Raw genomic sequence first — 16,767 nt, 5'->3', positions numbered from 1 at the left:
GAACATTTCTTAAGAAAATACATGAAAACGGACAGAAACAATTGGGTTGTGAGTCTAGTGAGTTTTGAATGAAATTTTAAGTTTAAAGCTTGGTTTCTGGTCTTGTTTTTATGCATGCCATATTTGCTTTGCATCCATTTTTTTCCAAAAAAGAAAGCTTCAACGTTCCAGGAAAAGTATTTTTTGAAAAAATAAACTATAGCTAAAGTAATTCAATGATAAACTAAAACCCTTTGCAACTCAAACTTACATGACATGTAGCACGTACAGGAAGACCTTCCAATGCAGTTCTTGAGTCGGTCAATCTCAGCCTCTGCCTTGGCATATAAGAAATGTCTCATTAAACTCTTTGGCTCGCTCTCTGCTATTCTTTTACCATTTTTTTAAATAAGAGAGTTTTCTGTTTGTTCTTCGGTGATATTTTTTTAAAAGAAAAATGGCCTCAAGAATGAGCCTGCAATCAAAAATCAGCGGTCTTACCGGCTAAGAAAGGTCTGGTAACTAGTTACCAGCTTACCACCATTTCCCGCGTAAATAATACAAACTTTCAAAAGTAAAGTGATTTTACTGAATACTTGTAAACTTATGAACAGCATTAAGAATAGATTGGATCGATTGAAGGGAAATGCATTGGATAGAATTGCTCAAGCCAAGCTAGACGAATTTGGGTTGAGAGGGATTACTTTACGTCCTTACCAACTCGATGGGGTGACGTTTTTGAGGAGAAGCTATGATGACAGGCATGGCTGTATACTTGGCGATGAGATGGGATTAGGCAAGACCATACAGGTGCTATATATAAACCAGCTTATTCTATACGTGTAATGTATTGATGAGGGTGAGATGGGACTAGGCAAGACCATACAGGTGCTATATATAAACCAGCTTATTCTATACATGTAATGTATTGATGAGGGTGATATAGGACTAGGCAAGACCATACGGGTGATATATATGAACCAGGTTATTCTATACGTGTAATGTATTGATGAAGGTGAGATGGGACTAGGCAAGACCATACGGGTGATATATATGAACCAGGTTATTCTATACGTGTAATGTATTGATGAAGGTGAGATGGGACTAGGCAAGACCATACAGGTGCTATATATAAACCAGGTTATTCTATACATGTAATGTATTGATGAGGGTGATATAGGACTAGGCAAGACCATACAGCTTAAGAAAAGCATGCAGCTCATATTTTGTTTTTCAGGTCATCTCAACTTTATTACATCTCAAAGGATCAAAAGATGTACAAGGTCCATTTTTGATTCTGTGTCCTTTGTCTGTTTTGTCAAACTGGGGATCTGAGTTTGAAAGGTACATTACATGTAACCACAGTTAACATATAATATCGATCCTTGATATTCCTCATTCCATTTGGTTAAATGCATAACATATCTGTGGCGGATTTAGAGGGGGTTCATTGGGTGCAAATGAAACCCCCCCCAACTGGCTGGTACCTTGGATTTTCTATATCTTTTAAATAAATAAATGAAAGTATGGTAGGTCCGCTTTTTGATGGATAGGTTATCCTTATCAGGAGCGCCCCTAGGCCAGTGATGTGCCTCATGGGAAAAATGATGATGCAAGAGAACATTGTTGTGCCAAGATTTGCAAAAATGAACCCCCCCTCTTAAAGTCCTGGATCCACCACTATATTGTTGAAAATAACAGATGCTTGTAATGGCCGGACATGATGACTAGCCACATTGCACGAATCAACATGTTACCATAAAATGTGACTGGTCAAGAGAACCATGTAGCTTACAGTGTAATTGGTGTTTGGTTGGACAAATGCCAATTTTGGCTAGACGTTATTGGTTGTCCAGTCTTTGTTTTTAGTCCTGGCGTAACAGTATCAATCTCAATTTTAATTACTTATCCCACCCAACTTCACTACCCTAGGGCTTAAAACAATGGCCGGTCATTAGACAATTTCTTTCTGGAACTGGAACTTATCTGTTCAAATCTTTAGAACTGTAACATTGCACAAGAAACAAGGTATGACCAAGCTCAGCTAAAACTAATTTGGCTGATGGTCATGACCTGTGACTGACCAGCCATCATTTTAAGTCATGTATAGTTATTTATAATTCTATGATCCAGGCTCAAGGGACTTCCCTCTTATCTCTTTCCTCTTTTATAGTCACTTGAGCCTGTGAACAGCCTACGTGCAGCTAATATAATCCAGGATTCGGAATGATTTATATGTGAAATATATTATACAGGTTCACAAGAGACCTCAAGGTTGTAAGTCTTTTTGGTGACAAAGATAAGAGAGAAGAAATAAAACATTCAATTAAATGTCAAATCCATAAACAGGTAGGTGATATGTAATACTATTAGCTAAAGGTGTTGATGATGATGATGAAAACAAAAAACTACTGAATAAATAAATAACATTTATTAATTCTAGATTTAAAACTGTTCAAAGTTTCTAACGTTTTAATGTCATATGAAGCATTCCATAATAATTATTTAGGAGATTCTACAGAAATGGCTCAATCACCATAGATTTTCAGTTGGTTGCTTGACTATAACTCACTGTGATGTTTTGTCTTTCAGGATGTTAATAGGAAAATGCCTGCAATAAATGTTGTTCTTACCACATATGAGGTATTGTACAGCAAATTTATTAGATGTGGCCGGGAAAAAGAGAGTTGTCATTAAAAATAAAAATAAATTTATAATGTCATTATATATATATTTCTTGCAGATTTGTATTCGAGAGGTAGCATTTCTGCGCAAGTATGTAGTTGAGATTTTACGTTTGAATAGATTATTTTTTCCAGTTTTTTAGTACATTGCTGTGTTCCTTGATTATATGCTCATTTATATACAGGGGGTTAGCCTTATTTCATGGTCTAATTATCCACAAATACAGTACCAACGATAAAACATAAAGAATGCACAACTTCGATGATACAAATGCTTTGAAATTCCACCAAACTTGACTAATACAAATAAATATTCTACACAAAATTGAGCCTGGCTAACTGAGAACTTGTAGTTGCAGAATTGAAATGTTTAATCTTTTTAACCTACTGGTATTTAAGTGTAATTATATCTATTTTATCAAAAACAGTTTTCACTGGAAAGCCTTAATTGTGGATGAAGCTCACAGATTGAAAAATTCAAAATCATTGCTACATCAGGAGCTGAGTCAGGTAAAAATTGATATTTGTGAAACAGAAAAAAGTAAATTATGAGACAATTGAGTTAAATATATAAGCATTGAGGGTATATACCTATTACAGCAGCTGTAATTATAGAACCCTTGTACTAAAGTCCTGAGAGGAATTGCTCTGCGGGACAAAACAATGGATTTTTTTTTGCATAAGAAAAGACGGCCTATTGTTTAGTCCCCCAGAACAATTCCTCTAGGGAATCAGTGCAAGGGTATATAAACATAATTCATCTTGCAATTGGTGCCATGCGTTATTCCCTAGAGTATCATTTCTTTGTCTGAGTTGTATCCACATCCATTTGTCTTCTCACATGCAACTATTAAACAAAGAAATACTACTCTAGGGAATGACATGTGTTCTGTATTGGCAAAACAGTGCACCACAATGAAATAAGTCTATTAAGGTTAATAAAACATTCATCCATCCCATCTTATCCTGTCCCATCCATTTATCCTTTGTCATCCCATCCATCCATCCATACTTCCAGCTCATTTATACATTACTTAAATCTATCTATTATTTATTGTGTTATTACTTTTGTGACTAGTCAAATCAATAATACACTTTAAATCAATAATACACTTTAAAATATTTTTTGCAGTTTAACAAGGATTTCATAGTTTTGTTGACAGGGACTCCAGTTCAAAACAACTTAAATGAGGTCAGGAACAAGAGATTGATTTGGGTTTTTCATTATGGCATCATTGATTGCAACTACCAAAATCCATTGCACATTTTCTGTTGCTCAATTAATTAGCACCAATAGCAGATATTATGGATGCATGCAAATCAGATGCAAATGAGACAACAAGCATTGTATCAGCCCAATAGCTCACTTGTGTGATTCTTAAAACAAAAGAATATCATATTGTGGGCTCAACTGTAATAACAGCTATTGTCTAACTATTCTCATGATCAAAATCTGAACTTAAAAAATCTCAAAGTATTTTCATTGGTAGTAGATGTAAAATGATGCAATTGTGCAGCTGGCCCATTATAAGATGCAATAATTTTTAGCCTTAAGTGCATGACAAAATAAATCATTAGGTTGGAGACACATTTTGAGCCTTTATTGTTATGAAAGGACTTTTTAGCTGTAAATATACAGTATTATATTAAAAACTAGAATCATAACAAAAATGTCTGTTTGCAACTTTTTCAGTTGTATTCACTTTTGTCATTTGTTGCACCTTCAATATTTGATCCTGACTTGGAAGAAGCATTCTTGGAAACATTTGCTGATGTTGAGACCTCTTCAGGTAAATATAGAATCTTGAAGACCTACATACTAACCTTTTCACAGTCATATGAAAACTGCTGTTTATTGTGTGAATGTGTCTGCAATTGTTTTTGTCAAGTACTACTGCCCATAATATTGAGGATTTCATAATTTCTAATACTCAGAAGCAGTTGCTTTAGTTATCTTGTCATGCCCCTTTAAATACATTGTACCCATAATAAGGAGCGCTGATAGTCTGAGGGTTTAACGGGTGCACCTTTGAGCGCTTTATACAGGTGCTTCTGTCTTGGGAGAATTGGGCAACCACTCAGCTTTACCTTACCTTTATCCTCTATACCCTAATGTTTTGTTTTATGCATAAATTTGCTATCCTATCCTTTGTTTTATAAGCACATTCATCCTCTCTGTTTAATTAGGTGGTGCCTCTAAATTTAATAACTTTATTCTTTGCATTCCAGGAAGAAACAGTGACCTGCAATATCTTCTGTCACCATTTCTTCTTCGACGTGTCAAACTAGAAGTAAGTATTTTTAACGCAACCCATTATATTGTAGAGTCTGTTGTCACAAACGACTGAACACCAATGACCAATGTAATCATTGTAATTTTAAGGTGATGAGTGATCTTCCACAGAAGTCAGAGGTATTGTTACTCTGTAACAATTAATGTATTGTATCAAATTTATTGTTTATCATATGGCTACAAATTTGCATTTATCTTTACATTTAAAATATGTACATTGAAAATGGATAAATTGTCTCAGATGATTGATTGATTGGAGATTGTTTAGAGGCTTTCTAGTACAAGCCAAATTAATGTGAACCAGCCATGTAAAAGATTCCTTGATTGTTAGAGCTGCAGTTAATTTAAAATTAAAAATTATTTGGTTGCATGATGTTGATGATGGTGATGATGATAAGGCGTACCTGTATGATTTGAAAATTATGCATTACAAAAAAAAAACAGCTATTCATTTGGATTTGAGCTTAATTATGATCAACATGATTGTAATTTTGCTTCTTTTATTCCTTATAGGTCATCCTTTATACAGGAATGACAGAATTACAAAAGAAATACTACAAAGCTATTCTTACTAAAGACTTAGGTTAATATCTGTTTTTCATGAAGAAATAGAAAACGCACGTGCATGCTGTGTGCAGTTATAAAGCACACGGGGGTTGGCAGAACACGAGAGAAGTGTTAGGTCAAGCACCACGCATAGCGGAGTGTTATGCCAATCTCCAAGTACTTTATAACTGCACACAGCACAGCACAACAAGTTTTTATTTCTTTTATAAAATACAAATTACAATAACGGTTATTTTAGATAGGAATGATGCAACTGAAAGTGTGCATGCATGCTGTGTGCTCTCATAAAGTACGCGCTTCCAACCAATGAGAACAGGAGATTAATAACAGTTTATTTTACAATTATAATTATTGCATGTCTTTCTGATCAATACTGTAGAACTGACTTGAAATTTGTTTCTTGTCATAGGAGCTTTTTCTAATGAGAGTTCAAATAAATCACAGCTAAAGAATACACTTGTTCATCTCAGGAAGTGTGTCAATCATCCATATTTGTTTGATGGTATGTATTAAGTATAGGTCTATATCAAATATTATATTCTCATTGAGAGCAGAATAATTGGGTAATGAAAATACTAATTCTATTGAGATGCTGCAGGCTATGACTCTGATACATGTAATAGAAGCCATGTAATTGGTTTACTGGGTAATAATAAAGAATGCTACCCCAAAATAGGTGCCAAGTGTCAGTACTACGTGATCTCCCTAGATGAGCTTGCATGAGAGCTCTTGGAGACAACTTATAGAAACTGTATGTTTAAATAAAAAGTGTCAGTCATTATAGGTATGGTATTGCATGGCTGTTGGTTGTAAGTCAATAGTAGATTCTCAAGGGGTTAATGTTAGGTGGTTGGTAAGATGTCAGGAAAAGTAGCTTGAAAAAAAAGGTATCAGTAGGTTTTTGTTTGCAGATTCAAAACCTTTTCAAAGAATGAAGCCTGCATGTGAATAATTAATAGACATTTTAGATCATAAACTATAATTAAAATATTTTCTTTATTTCATTTTTTTTTTTTGTTTTTCAATGATTTTCTTACAGGAGTTGAACCTGAGCCATTTGTTCTGGGAGATCATCTAATCAATGCCAGTGGTAAGATGTTCTTTTCGAAGATGGTTGAAGTGTCTCTCTTAGCTGGTATTTTTGGGTGCCATGTAATCCAACCAAACGTCAACCAGTACCACACAAAAAGTCTGGGCCCGGTTGTACAAAACCTGGGTAATGCTATCCGGTGGATAAATCCTTATCCAGTGTATAAGTCAATGCTGTTATCCAATAAATTTATCCACTGGATGAGATTTATCCATTGGATAGTGCTATCCAGGCTTCGTACAACAAGGCACTGACGTTTGTATTTTGAAATGTTTTTTCCATCTGACAGGAAAACTCCAATTACTGGACCAACTCCTCTCATTCTTACACAAAAGGTAAAAGTTTGAGATGAGATGAATAAATGGATGGGATGAGATGAGATGAGATGAGATGAGATGGTTAAATGAGTGGATGGAAGGATGAATGAGTGGATGAATGAATTAATGGGATTAATGGATATTGTTGTTGTTATTTTCAAGGAAGTGGAAGCTCTTTCTTTTGACTACATGTACAATCTTATGCAACACAAAACTATCTGGATGACATTGTATCTATTTTTTTTTCACTTTTCTTTTTTCAGGAACCACAAAGTGCTTGTATTTTCCCAGATGACAAGAGTGCTAGACATATTGCAGGATTATCTCGGTTATAGAGGTAAGCAGCTAATGCTAACATCACTACCACCACCACAACAATCACCAACACCATCACCACCTGCATCACCACCTGCATCACCACCTTCCCCACCACCACCACCACATCACTATCACTGTCATCACACCATCTATCATGATTATTAGTCCTAACATCAATGTCAGTAACCATTATCATCACATCAGCATCATCAACATTACCCCCGAAATATCAAGCCCCTATCATTTGTTAAAACATGATCACCAACAACTTTGTGTTCATTGTCATCCTTTATCATAACCTTCCAATACTGTTGTCAATTTTAGGAGCAATTTTTATTAAAATCATCACCATTATTATTCTCATCGTTCCGTTCCGTCACATAATATGACCGTTATCAATCCTGTAAATGGTTATCACCATTTATTCAATCCTTTTCTTTCCTAATAGATTTATTTTGTAGAAGAAAACTAATTTACCTTTTCCATTGTCAGGTTTTACCTACGAACGTCTGGATGGCTCTGTGCGCGGGGAGGAAAGATATCTCGCAATACGAAACTTTAATGAAACGGAAGACACTTTTGTTTTCTTGCTCAGCACTAAAGCAGGTATGATACTCACTCATGGCAAAGAATAGAAAAAAACTACAGACTTGAGCTGCAACAACAAATATTTGCAGCACAGAGAGTGGGCATATGAAGTGTCTTTCTACAGTTTCTGTACCTAAAAGTATTCCCTGCCAGCAGAGTCTCTCCTATTTCTCTCCCTTCCTTTAGGCGGGGAGGAGAGAGTAAAGCATTTCCTTTGATGAGAGCGACTGTCAAAATCATGACAGTGTTGCTAAGTCACGCCACGCAGGCGTGACAAGTATAACGTCCTACATAGTTGGCAGAGTCTATTTTTCTCACTCCACCAAAATAAAAGGAAAGTAGGTTTTGCTAGCAGGGAACTAAAATTCTAAAACTCATGAATATTTAATGAGGAGAAAACAAAGCAAATCACTACTGTGACGGTGGTTTGGGAATGTGTTCTTAATTTGCATTAAGTTTCGTAAACTTTTTCTTTGATTTTCTCCAAGAAACATTCATTAGTTTGAGAAGTAATATAAAACACTTGAGAGAAATCTTCCTCCGATTTCCAAACACCTCAAAGTCAGTTAAAAAAACCCGGCTGCGCCTTGTTTTTTGAACTCACTTTTCGGTGTTTGGAGATCGGAGGAAGAACTCTCTAGCGTGTTTGAAATATTACGTACAGTATTTTAAGATGATCTCCTCGACAGTGTTACAGTATTACAGTTTTTTTTTTTTTTTTTTTTTGAATGATCAATTTTCGTGTCTTTCAGGTGGCCAGGGCCTCAACCTCACTTCAGCAGATACTGTTATATTTGTGGACAGTGACTTCAACCCTCAGAATGATCTACAGGCAGCAGCGAGAGCCCATCGTATTGGTCAGACCAGGTAATCCAGACAAAAAAGATTTTAGAAAGGGAGGAAAACCGGAGAACCCGGCGAAAAACCCAGGCTTGTTGTCAACATACATGTATCTCTTCTTCTTCTACAGACCTGTGAAAATAATCCGTCTTGTAGCACGAAACACTGTCGAGGAGATCATCTTAAAAAGGGCAGATGACAAACTGAAGCTTACAAACACAGTCATCGAAGGCGGTCAGGTACATAGCTGTAGAAAAATAAAATTGGCAAAAAGTACAGAGTTTCATTTGGTCACGACTCTGAATGTAATTCGCTAGCAATCCCAATAAAGGATAACTATTTTGGAGCGTCCTTGTCTTTAATATGAATATTCGAAGCGAAAGAAAACATCCAGGACAAAGATTTAAGCCCAACTACATTTATAATTAAGACAGTATGCCAAGTGCTTGCGGCATCCCCCATCCCCCTCCCCCCCCCCCCCACCCTCCCCTTCCTTTATAGTACAAGACCTTTCTGACAAGACCTACGCTTGTGCATAACAAACTACTTTGCATTTCAGTTTTCAAGTATTACTCCTGAGATGAATCAAATTTTAGAAGGCAATTTACAGGTATTGTATGTGCCCCATAATGAACCCTTCTCAATGAAATGATCTTGGATTGATGCGAGGCTAACTTGGAAACACAAAAGAATTACCACAAATTCAGTTTGAGAAAAAGGTTCATTTGAGAAGGGTCCATATCTGGAAATGGATCAGTGTATGTAAGCTAGTAGTACCTACAAGTATCACCAAATGATTGGTTTGGCTTTTCACTGCTATGGTTTGAGCGCTCAATCCCCAGACCCTCCATTAAATCTCAGTATGGAGTTCTTGGTTAGTTTTTTTGTGTCCTTCAAGGTGTTTTTCCGGTTTTTATGTTTTTCCTTCCTCTACAAAACTCATAAATTCCAACAGCCTTCTTGGGCGTAATGTTTTACCCATTTCAGACAACGTAACATTCTCTTGAGAATAAGATTGATTGTTTGAGTTGTATCTTTTAATGCGCAAAAAAAGATACTCATGGAAATGACGCATGTTCTTTAATAGGCAAAACATTACGCCAAGGCTACTAAAGAGATCTATAGAGGTTTTGCTCTATCACATGCCAGCGCCCATAATCCAGCTTGGACTGCTTGTGGTTAGAGGCAGAACAATAAAATCCATTTGCTCTCGGAAATTGAATTCTTTCTCATGAAAAACGATTGTATATTGTTCCTGCCATCTAACATGGCTGCCGTCACGTGATGGTGCAAAACCTGTATTCAATCCGGCGTTGATCTCTCTACATATGACTGGACTATGGTACCATTTCCTGTATTATCAATGTAAAATAAACTGCAATTTTTTTGTTGAACCTTAATTTTTCCACGCTAAAGAGTAGGGTTTGTTTCGAAACTTCAGCATGAAAAGTTATTTTGAGTTAAGAAAAAATGATGAATAAATATATATTACTATTTTAGCTTTCAGATATCCTGAAATTTGGTTTGGACAAGCTGTTTGATTCAGAAGAAAAGTGAGTTAAGAATGTTTCTGAACAATTTTACTCTCCCAGTTCCTGAGCCTTTTACCCCAGGTGCACTGATGCTACTTCTTTGTCATCGGTTTCTTTTAATTCCATTCCTTCTTTGTATGTGTTGAATGCGACTCTGGCGATTTCTTGTACTCAAATTACTGAGCATCCCCCTCCCCTCCCCTCACAAGTACACGATTTGCACTTGATTGCACTCTCTTAATTGAGTATTATTTGTATGTGTTTTTTTTTTTTAGAATAATAACGGAAAAAGACTACGAAAGGTAAAGAAACCTGCTTACTCATGATCAACTTATCTTCTTTCTCCTTCTTCGATTGTCGTATAATTAGGCAAAGAAAGGTTGTTAGTTTTTTTACACCTTTATTTAGGATTATATTTTCCTATTTTTTATGTTTTTCTTGAACAACAGAGATTCCTTTTTTGTGTTAGGATACTTGGCAAAAGTGCTAATGGTGAATGGGTGGTAGAAGATGAAAGAGAAGCAGAAGAGAATGAAGAAGAAGAGGAAGAAATGGAAGTGGAAGAAAATGAACCAAACCAAGGTTTCGTCATTGTTGCTATTGTTGATTTCGGATATTGTTGCTGCTGCTGTTGTTATGGTTTTGCTGCTGTTGTTGTTTATTCTGTTGTTGTTGCTTCTGTTTTTGTTGTTGCGGTTGCCGCTCTCGTTGTTGTTATTGTTGTTGTTCCTTCTGTAATCGATGTTGTCAGTGGTTTTGTTTTGGTAATGCTGTTGTTATTGTTATACTTGCTGGATGTCTTCCACCATATATCATTGTTAAATAATATTGCTTTTACGACTATTGTCTCTGCCACTGTTCTTACCAGTTCTTGTTTATTAATGTATGAATATGATGATATTTTTGGCAGTTGAAAGCATGTATGTCTATGAAGGACACGACTATTCCAAGGAAAACATCGAACGTGACAAAGCTGCCTTCGATAAAATGGTGGCTGGTAAGAATCGTGAAATTCCATTCGAAATTTTACGACACGACAAAGGAGCTTTCCGTGCCTACTGTATGACGGTACGGTGACGGTGTAAAACTGATAATATCACGTGAACGAATCACAGCGAGAGAAATTACTTCTGAACGAATCACAAAGCTCGACCACGGCGACATCGACGCCACGTCTGTACCGTCATACGAAAGCTACTCGTTATCTTTTCATTCATTCTTTGTCTTTTTTCTAAAGTTTCCTTCATTTGTAATTTCAATACATGTTTGCTCAAATGCATTCATAGTTGTCCTTCACCTATTGCCTACTTTTTAATCCGATATTTTTCTAATATAGATATGCTTGAAGAGGTCACAAGTTCTGAACGAGCTCGTCGTACTGTCGCTAGAGTAAGTATTTCCTTCAACGTTTTTAAAGTGATTCATTTGTACAAGCTTATCATACTAAAATAACTATGCTAAAGTTGAATAGATAGACCTATTTACTATTTTTAGACCTATTTCGGACCACGTGTCTTTCCCTATAGTATCATTTCTTTGTTTAACGGATACACATGAGAAGACACAGTTTGGATTCAACGGAAACAAAGAAAATTTTGTTTACTTATTCCTTTATTTAGTTTCAGCCGCTGTCATTTGATTTACCAACAAGAAAACGAAAAGTTTTAACGCCAGAGGAGCTGAAGGAAAGACGAAAAAAAGTAAACTTATGAGAAATATTTTAAATATATTTCGTCCGTTTGATTATTTTTCATGGAGGTTCAGTTAATAGTTTATAATTTTTCGAGGCATTTTGTAATTGTTAGGCATTCTTTATTCTTGAAAAAAAGTTTATGATTTTTGTATTTAAAATTTATTATTTTCCAGCGAGAAGAGGATGCAGCCAAGAGAGCAAAACTGAAAGAACAGAAAGAACAAATGAAAGAAGAGGCTAGAAAAAGGAAATTGTAAGTGTTGTTCCAAGGTTGAGGGAAAACTGGGTTCGAGTTGGCAATGCAGTGCATTCTGGGGACATACACTCGATTGAAGAATCGTTGTCGGGTTCAGAAACATAGAACATAGAAGCTGAGACCGAAATGACACATGGGAAACGACATAATTATATTATAATTTATTCACTTGCGCCATCCATGCATTCGGTTTAGAATGCCAAACGCATATTAAAAACAGTGGATGATCCCACGGGTCGCCGGTCACAGCATGCATCTAATTAACGTACTTCCCATGTACCATTTCGGTCTCAGCTTCTATGTTCGATGTTTCTGAACCCGACAACGATTCTTCAATCGAGTATATATGGGGAGATATTTGATGGTGTCTATTTAGTCTCCTAACTAAAACAGTCCCACATCGTCCCACATTGCACTACAATTCCAACTCAACCCATATTCCCCCCCTCAACCTCCGAATGGCTAACCCTGTCATCGTATATTTATGGACGTTAACAATGGGACAAGGCACCATCATTGTTCAACAATAGTCTTATAACATATCATATAAATGTTGACTTTTCCCCAGAGAGACGTTGTGGCGAGAAAACGACTACATCTCATTGAACATTACACTAAATGAGAAGGAAGAGAAGGAAGAGGAAGAGGAGGAAGAAATGAGCGATGAAGAAGAAGAAGAAGACAAATTAGATATTCAATACGTTAATGGTGACGTCACACAGCCTATCAATGCCACAGGCAACCCAACCATTATTGTACACACTGTTGGTAAGGTCAAGAAAAATCTTTGGGGAATATACGATGGGCTTGGGACTTCCAAGAATATGGGAAGTACTACACTGTTTTGGGCACACATTTTTTTACATTTACCAAAATCTTGGAAGCAACTATCTCCCTCTTACTCTCCCTCTCCCGCTACTTCTCCCTCCCTCTGGCATGCGTTCACTGGATCACCAATACTCAGTATGTCTTCTCATTTTCCAGACGATTCAGGTTACTGGGGAAGTGGTGGCGTTTTTACTGCAATCTCTCGTCGTTCAAAAAAACCAGAGGAACATTACGAGCTGGCTGGTGAGATGAAAGGTAAATCTTTCGATCCTTATATGTGCGAGAATAAGTAATGAAATACTAGTGATGAGTTTAACGATTCTGAAATCTGAATCCTACCGTGGAACCATGGAACTATTTGTTTGCTAAACAGCTATAAAGTCGCAAGATAAAGAGGAATGATTTATTTATATTAATTCCAGATCTTCACCTTGGCGATGCACATCTCATACCATTCGCTGAGGACGACCAAAAAGATAGCAATAGCTATGTAAGTTTAAACGTATATGAGTTATATCTTAGATTTTTTGACATCGTAATTTAAGTGTTGCTTTTTTTCCAGTTGTCATTGATTGTTGCTCAATCACGTGATAGACATCATCGTCTTTTGCCCATGAATCTATCAGCTTTGAGTGAAGGACTGGAACGCGTGTCTCAAGCTGCTAAAGATTTGAAAGGTTGGTGAAGTGGGAAATGTTTTATCTTCTCCTTAGATTAATCCCTTTCCATTTTCTTTCTTTCTAACTTGCTTTTTCACTTTCTTGATTTATACTTTCCTACTTCTTTTTTCTTTCTTTCCTTTCTTTTCTTTTCTTTTCTCTTTTTTTTTTTTGTTGCTTTGTTTCTGTTTTTATTCTTTTTGAATCCTTTCCTTTTGTCTTCAGATTTATTGAATCCTTTGCAGCATTGAAGAATAAACAATAAAAGTTTTTTAATCCCAACTTACTGTTTTGTTAATTTCAGCATCAGTTCACTTGCCGCGCATTGGTCATTCAACACCAAGCTTCAACTGGTATGGCACTGAAAGACTCATTAGGAAGCACCTAGCTGCCACAGGGATCCCAACGTTTATGTATCCTTTGACCCAAAGATATAAAAATTAAAACTTACTTTCTCTCACTTGTGGGGAACTTCATTTAAATGACTTCCCATATGCAGTACAAGCAATATGATTGGCTGTTATCCATCTTTCTGGTCTTTGATTGGTCGAAACCAAAAGCCATTTGAAAATTTTTGATACTCTTCGTATTATTCTTCACTTAAACTTTTCCCAGATATTATTTCCCAAGAAAACAGTCTTCATCAACATCAAGGCCCAGTACTTCATCCACTGTAAACACCAGTGACAAAATCGATATCTCTACAACGAGACCTCATCGAAGCCAAGATGAACCAACGCCGAAAAAAAATAAAAAGGACTCGCTTCCACGACCGTTGCCCGATTTCTTCTCGGGTGTTCGGGTTTTCTTTGATGATGTTCCGAAGGACCGAGTAAAACTACTCAGCCGTTATGTGATTGCATATCCTTAAAGCTCTTTATATGTTTCTTGTGTTTTTGTTTTTCAATGTTTGTTTGTTGGTTTTTACTTGGTTTTCTTTAACTATTCATACATATGACGGGGACGTGCAATCTTATATGGATGAAAACATTACTCATGTTATTTGTAGCAATGAGGTACGAGTAAGTCTTTAAAAAATTCATAATGATATTGGCGATATTTGTAGTGATCACTTTATGTTAGTAAGGTTAATTATGGTGATGATGATGATGATGATGATGATGTTGTTGTTGGTATTGGTGTGTTTCGACGATAAAGATGAAGGTAATGGTGATGGTAATGGTGATGGTGATGGTGGTGGTTAGTGATGGATGTGATGGTAAATGAGGTGGTGGTGGTAGTGAGGGTGATGATGTTGTTGATGATAATGATGAAAGTAATGGTGATGGTGGTGATGGTGATGGTGATGGTGATGCTGTTGTTGGTATTGGTGTGTGTTGATGTTAATGATGAAAGTAGTGGTGATGGTGGTGGTAGTGACAGATGTGATGGTAAAGGTAGTGATTGTGGTAGCGAGGGTGGTGATGATATTGATGGTGTATGTTGATGATAGTAATCTTAATGGTTGATGATATTGATGGTCTGTGTTGATGATAGTAATCTTGATGGTTGATGATTTTGATGATGCGTGTTGATGGTAGTGATGTTACTAGTGGTGATGGTAAAGGTAGTGATGTTTCTGGTATTGAAGATGTTGGTGATAATGTTGCTGTTGGTGATGTTCAAGTTGGTGATAAATTTGTTGGTTTGTGTTGATGATAGTGATGTTGCTAGTGGTGATGGTGAAGTTGTTGGTGAAGATGCAGGGGAAAGTGATGATGAAAAAAGTGTTAATGTTGTTGTGTGTTGATGGTGTTGTTGTTGCTGTAGTTGCAATGCTCAGTTTACAATGATCATGATGATAAAGATGATATTTAGTGGTGGAGTTTATGATGGACGATAAGTTTCCAATGATTACGAGAAAATCTATTGCTTACATCGATATGATGATGACTAAGAATGATCGAACGAGTATGGTGGAGATAATGATACAAATAATGATAGTAATAACAATAATGATTATGAAACCTATTTTTAATATATCATTGATGATTCTGATGAAGAATGTTCGCGATGACGATTCTAACAGAAGATGATGATGTTGATGATAAAGATGTAAGAAAGAGTTATTGATGACTTCATTTGTGGTCATTTAGGATTCCAAACTGACAGACATTCCATCTCAAGGCACCAATATTGTGACAGCAAAGTGGTTAGAGGACAGTATCAAAAAACAGAGACTACTGGACACCACGATATACTCAATCAACACCTTATAGTCGTCGGTTCGTAACCTTCTACATGGATTATCTCGACATTTGCACGGTGGACCTTATTCTTCTTGGTGCAATGTTTTCCCATTTCAGACCACGGTTCATTCCCTTCATTATCATTTCTTTGTTTAATGGTTGTGTATGAGAAGACGCATGAATATGCCTGGATACAACTAAAACAAAGAATCTTATTCTCAAGAAAACGACACGTGGTCTGTAATGGGAAACACTGCGCCAAGACGAATCAAGTCTATCATAAATAAATTCTTGGTGGTAGTTTTAAAACGACGGATCGTCGAGAAAAGTTTCGCATCTTAATGTTTTAAACATAAATTATAAATCTGTTGTTTAACAGCGACTTGCCAATCGTATGATTTCATCCATCAAAAATACACAATTTTGAACTTTCCGCAAATATTTTTTTCTTTTGAAGAAGCCTTGTGAAATCAGAATTGGGTGTTTTGTGAATTGTGGTAAGGATGGCGATAATTTTCGTGACAATATATCTCTTATTTGCATTATAACCAACATTGTGAAAGTAATTTCTGTGGTTGTACAATGAAGTTCCATTACACAATGTTCTAAAATTCTATTACTTTTTCCTTTGTTGAGGGGTAAATTCAGCTTATAAATAATGGATGACATTGCCACTATAACGTCATGTCTTCTCTTTTCAAAAGACCTCTACCGCGTTCTATTTTTGATTAAGATTTTCGTTTGAAGTTAAAAAGATTTTTATTGTTTTTTGATTCATTTTAGAGTACCTAGAAAGGAAAAAATCTCGATTTTCAATTTACTCATAAATTTTAATAGAATTTTGAAGCGAATTAAAATTTAGGTACTTGTTTGCTCGTTTGTTGTTTGTTTATTTGCTTGCTTGCTTATAGTGTTTATAGCTAAGTTCATTTGT

The 16,767-nt window shown here is 36.1% G+C and overlaps 1 protein-coding gene across 1 annotated transcript; it reads left to right on the top strand.

Moving 5' to 3' along the window:
- The first annotated feature begins 547 nt into the window (after positions 1-547).
- Positions 548-16,705, top strand: LOC116296356 (ATP-dependent chromatin remodeler CHD1L). Its single transcript, XM_089033354.1, has 34 exons — positions 548-789; positions 1,217-1,323; positions 2,235-2,328; positions 2,572-2,622; positions 2,723-2,754; positions 3,092-3,173; positions 3,796-3,855; positions 4,357-4,453; positions 4,893-4,954; positions 5,047-5,076; positions 5,470-5,539; positions 5,933-6,025; positions 6,563-6,613; positions 6,903-6,948; positions 7,194-7,267; positions 7,741-7,854; positions 8,589-8,703; positions 8,807-8,915; positions 9,236-9,286; positions 10,177-10,229; positions 10,484-10,510; positions 10,678-10,790; positions 11,119-11,205; positions 11,545-11,597; positions 11,828-11,908; positions 12,075-12,154; positions 12,726-12,925; positions 13,142-13,240; positions 13,408-13,475; positions 13,548-13,662; positions 13,949-14,057; positions 14,260-14,509; positions 14,601-14,660; positions 15,741-16,705. Exons 1-34 carry the CDS (start codon positions 586-588, stop codon positions 15,861-15,863), a joined length of 3,060 nt encoding a protein of 1,019 aa, XP_088889480.1. The 5' UTR covers positions 548-585; the 3' UTR covers positions 15,864-16,705.
- Positions 16,706-16,767: the final 62 nt, after the last annotated feature.

The sequence above is a fragment of the Actinia tenebrosa genome, unplaced genomic scaffold (genome assembly GCF_029948245.1).
Source record: "Actinia tenebrosa isolate PJP-AT-01 unplaced genomic scaffold, QUT_ActTen_1.0 PGA_scaffold1__47_contigs__length_23844297, whole genome shotgun sequence".
Lineage (NCBI taxonomy): Eukaryota > Metazoa > Cnidaria > Anthozoa > Actiniaria > Actiniidae > Actinia > Actinia tenebrosa.
The sequence above is the reverse complement of the archived record's forward strand: the minus strand, read 5'-3'. Positions and strand labels throughout refer to the sequence as shown.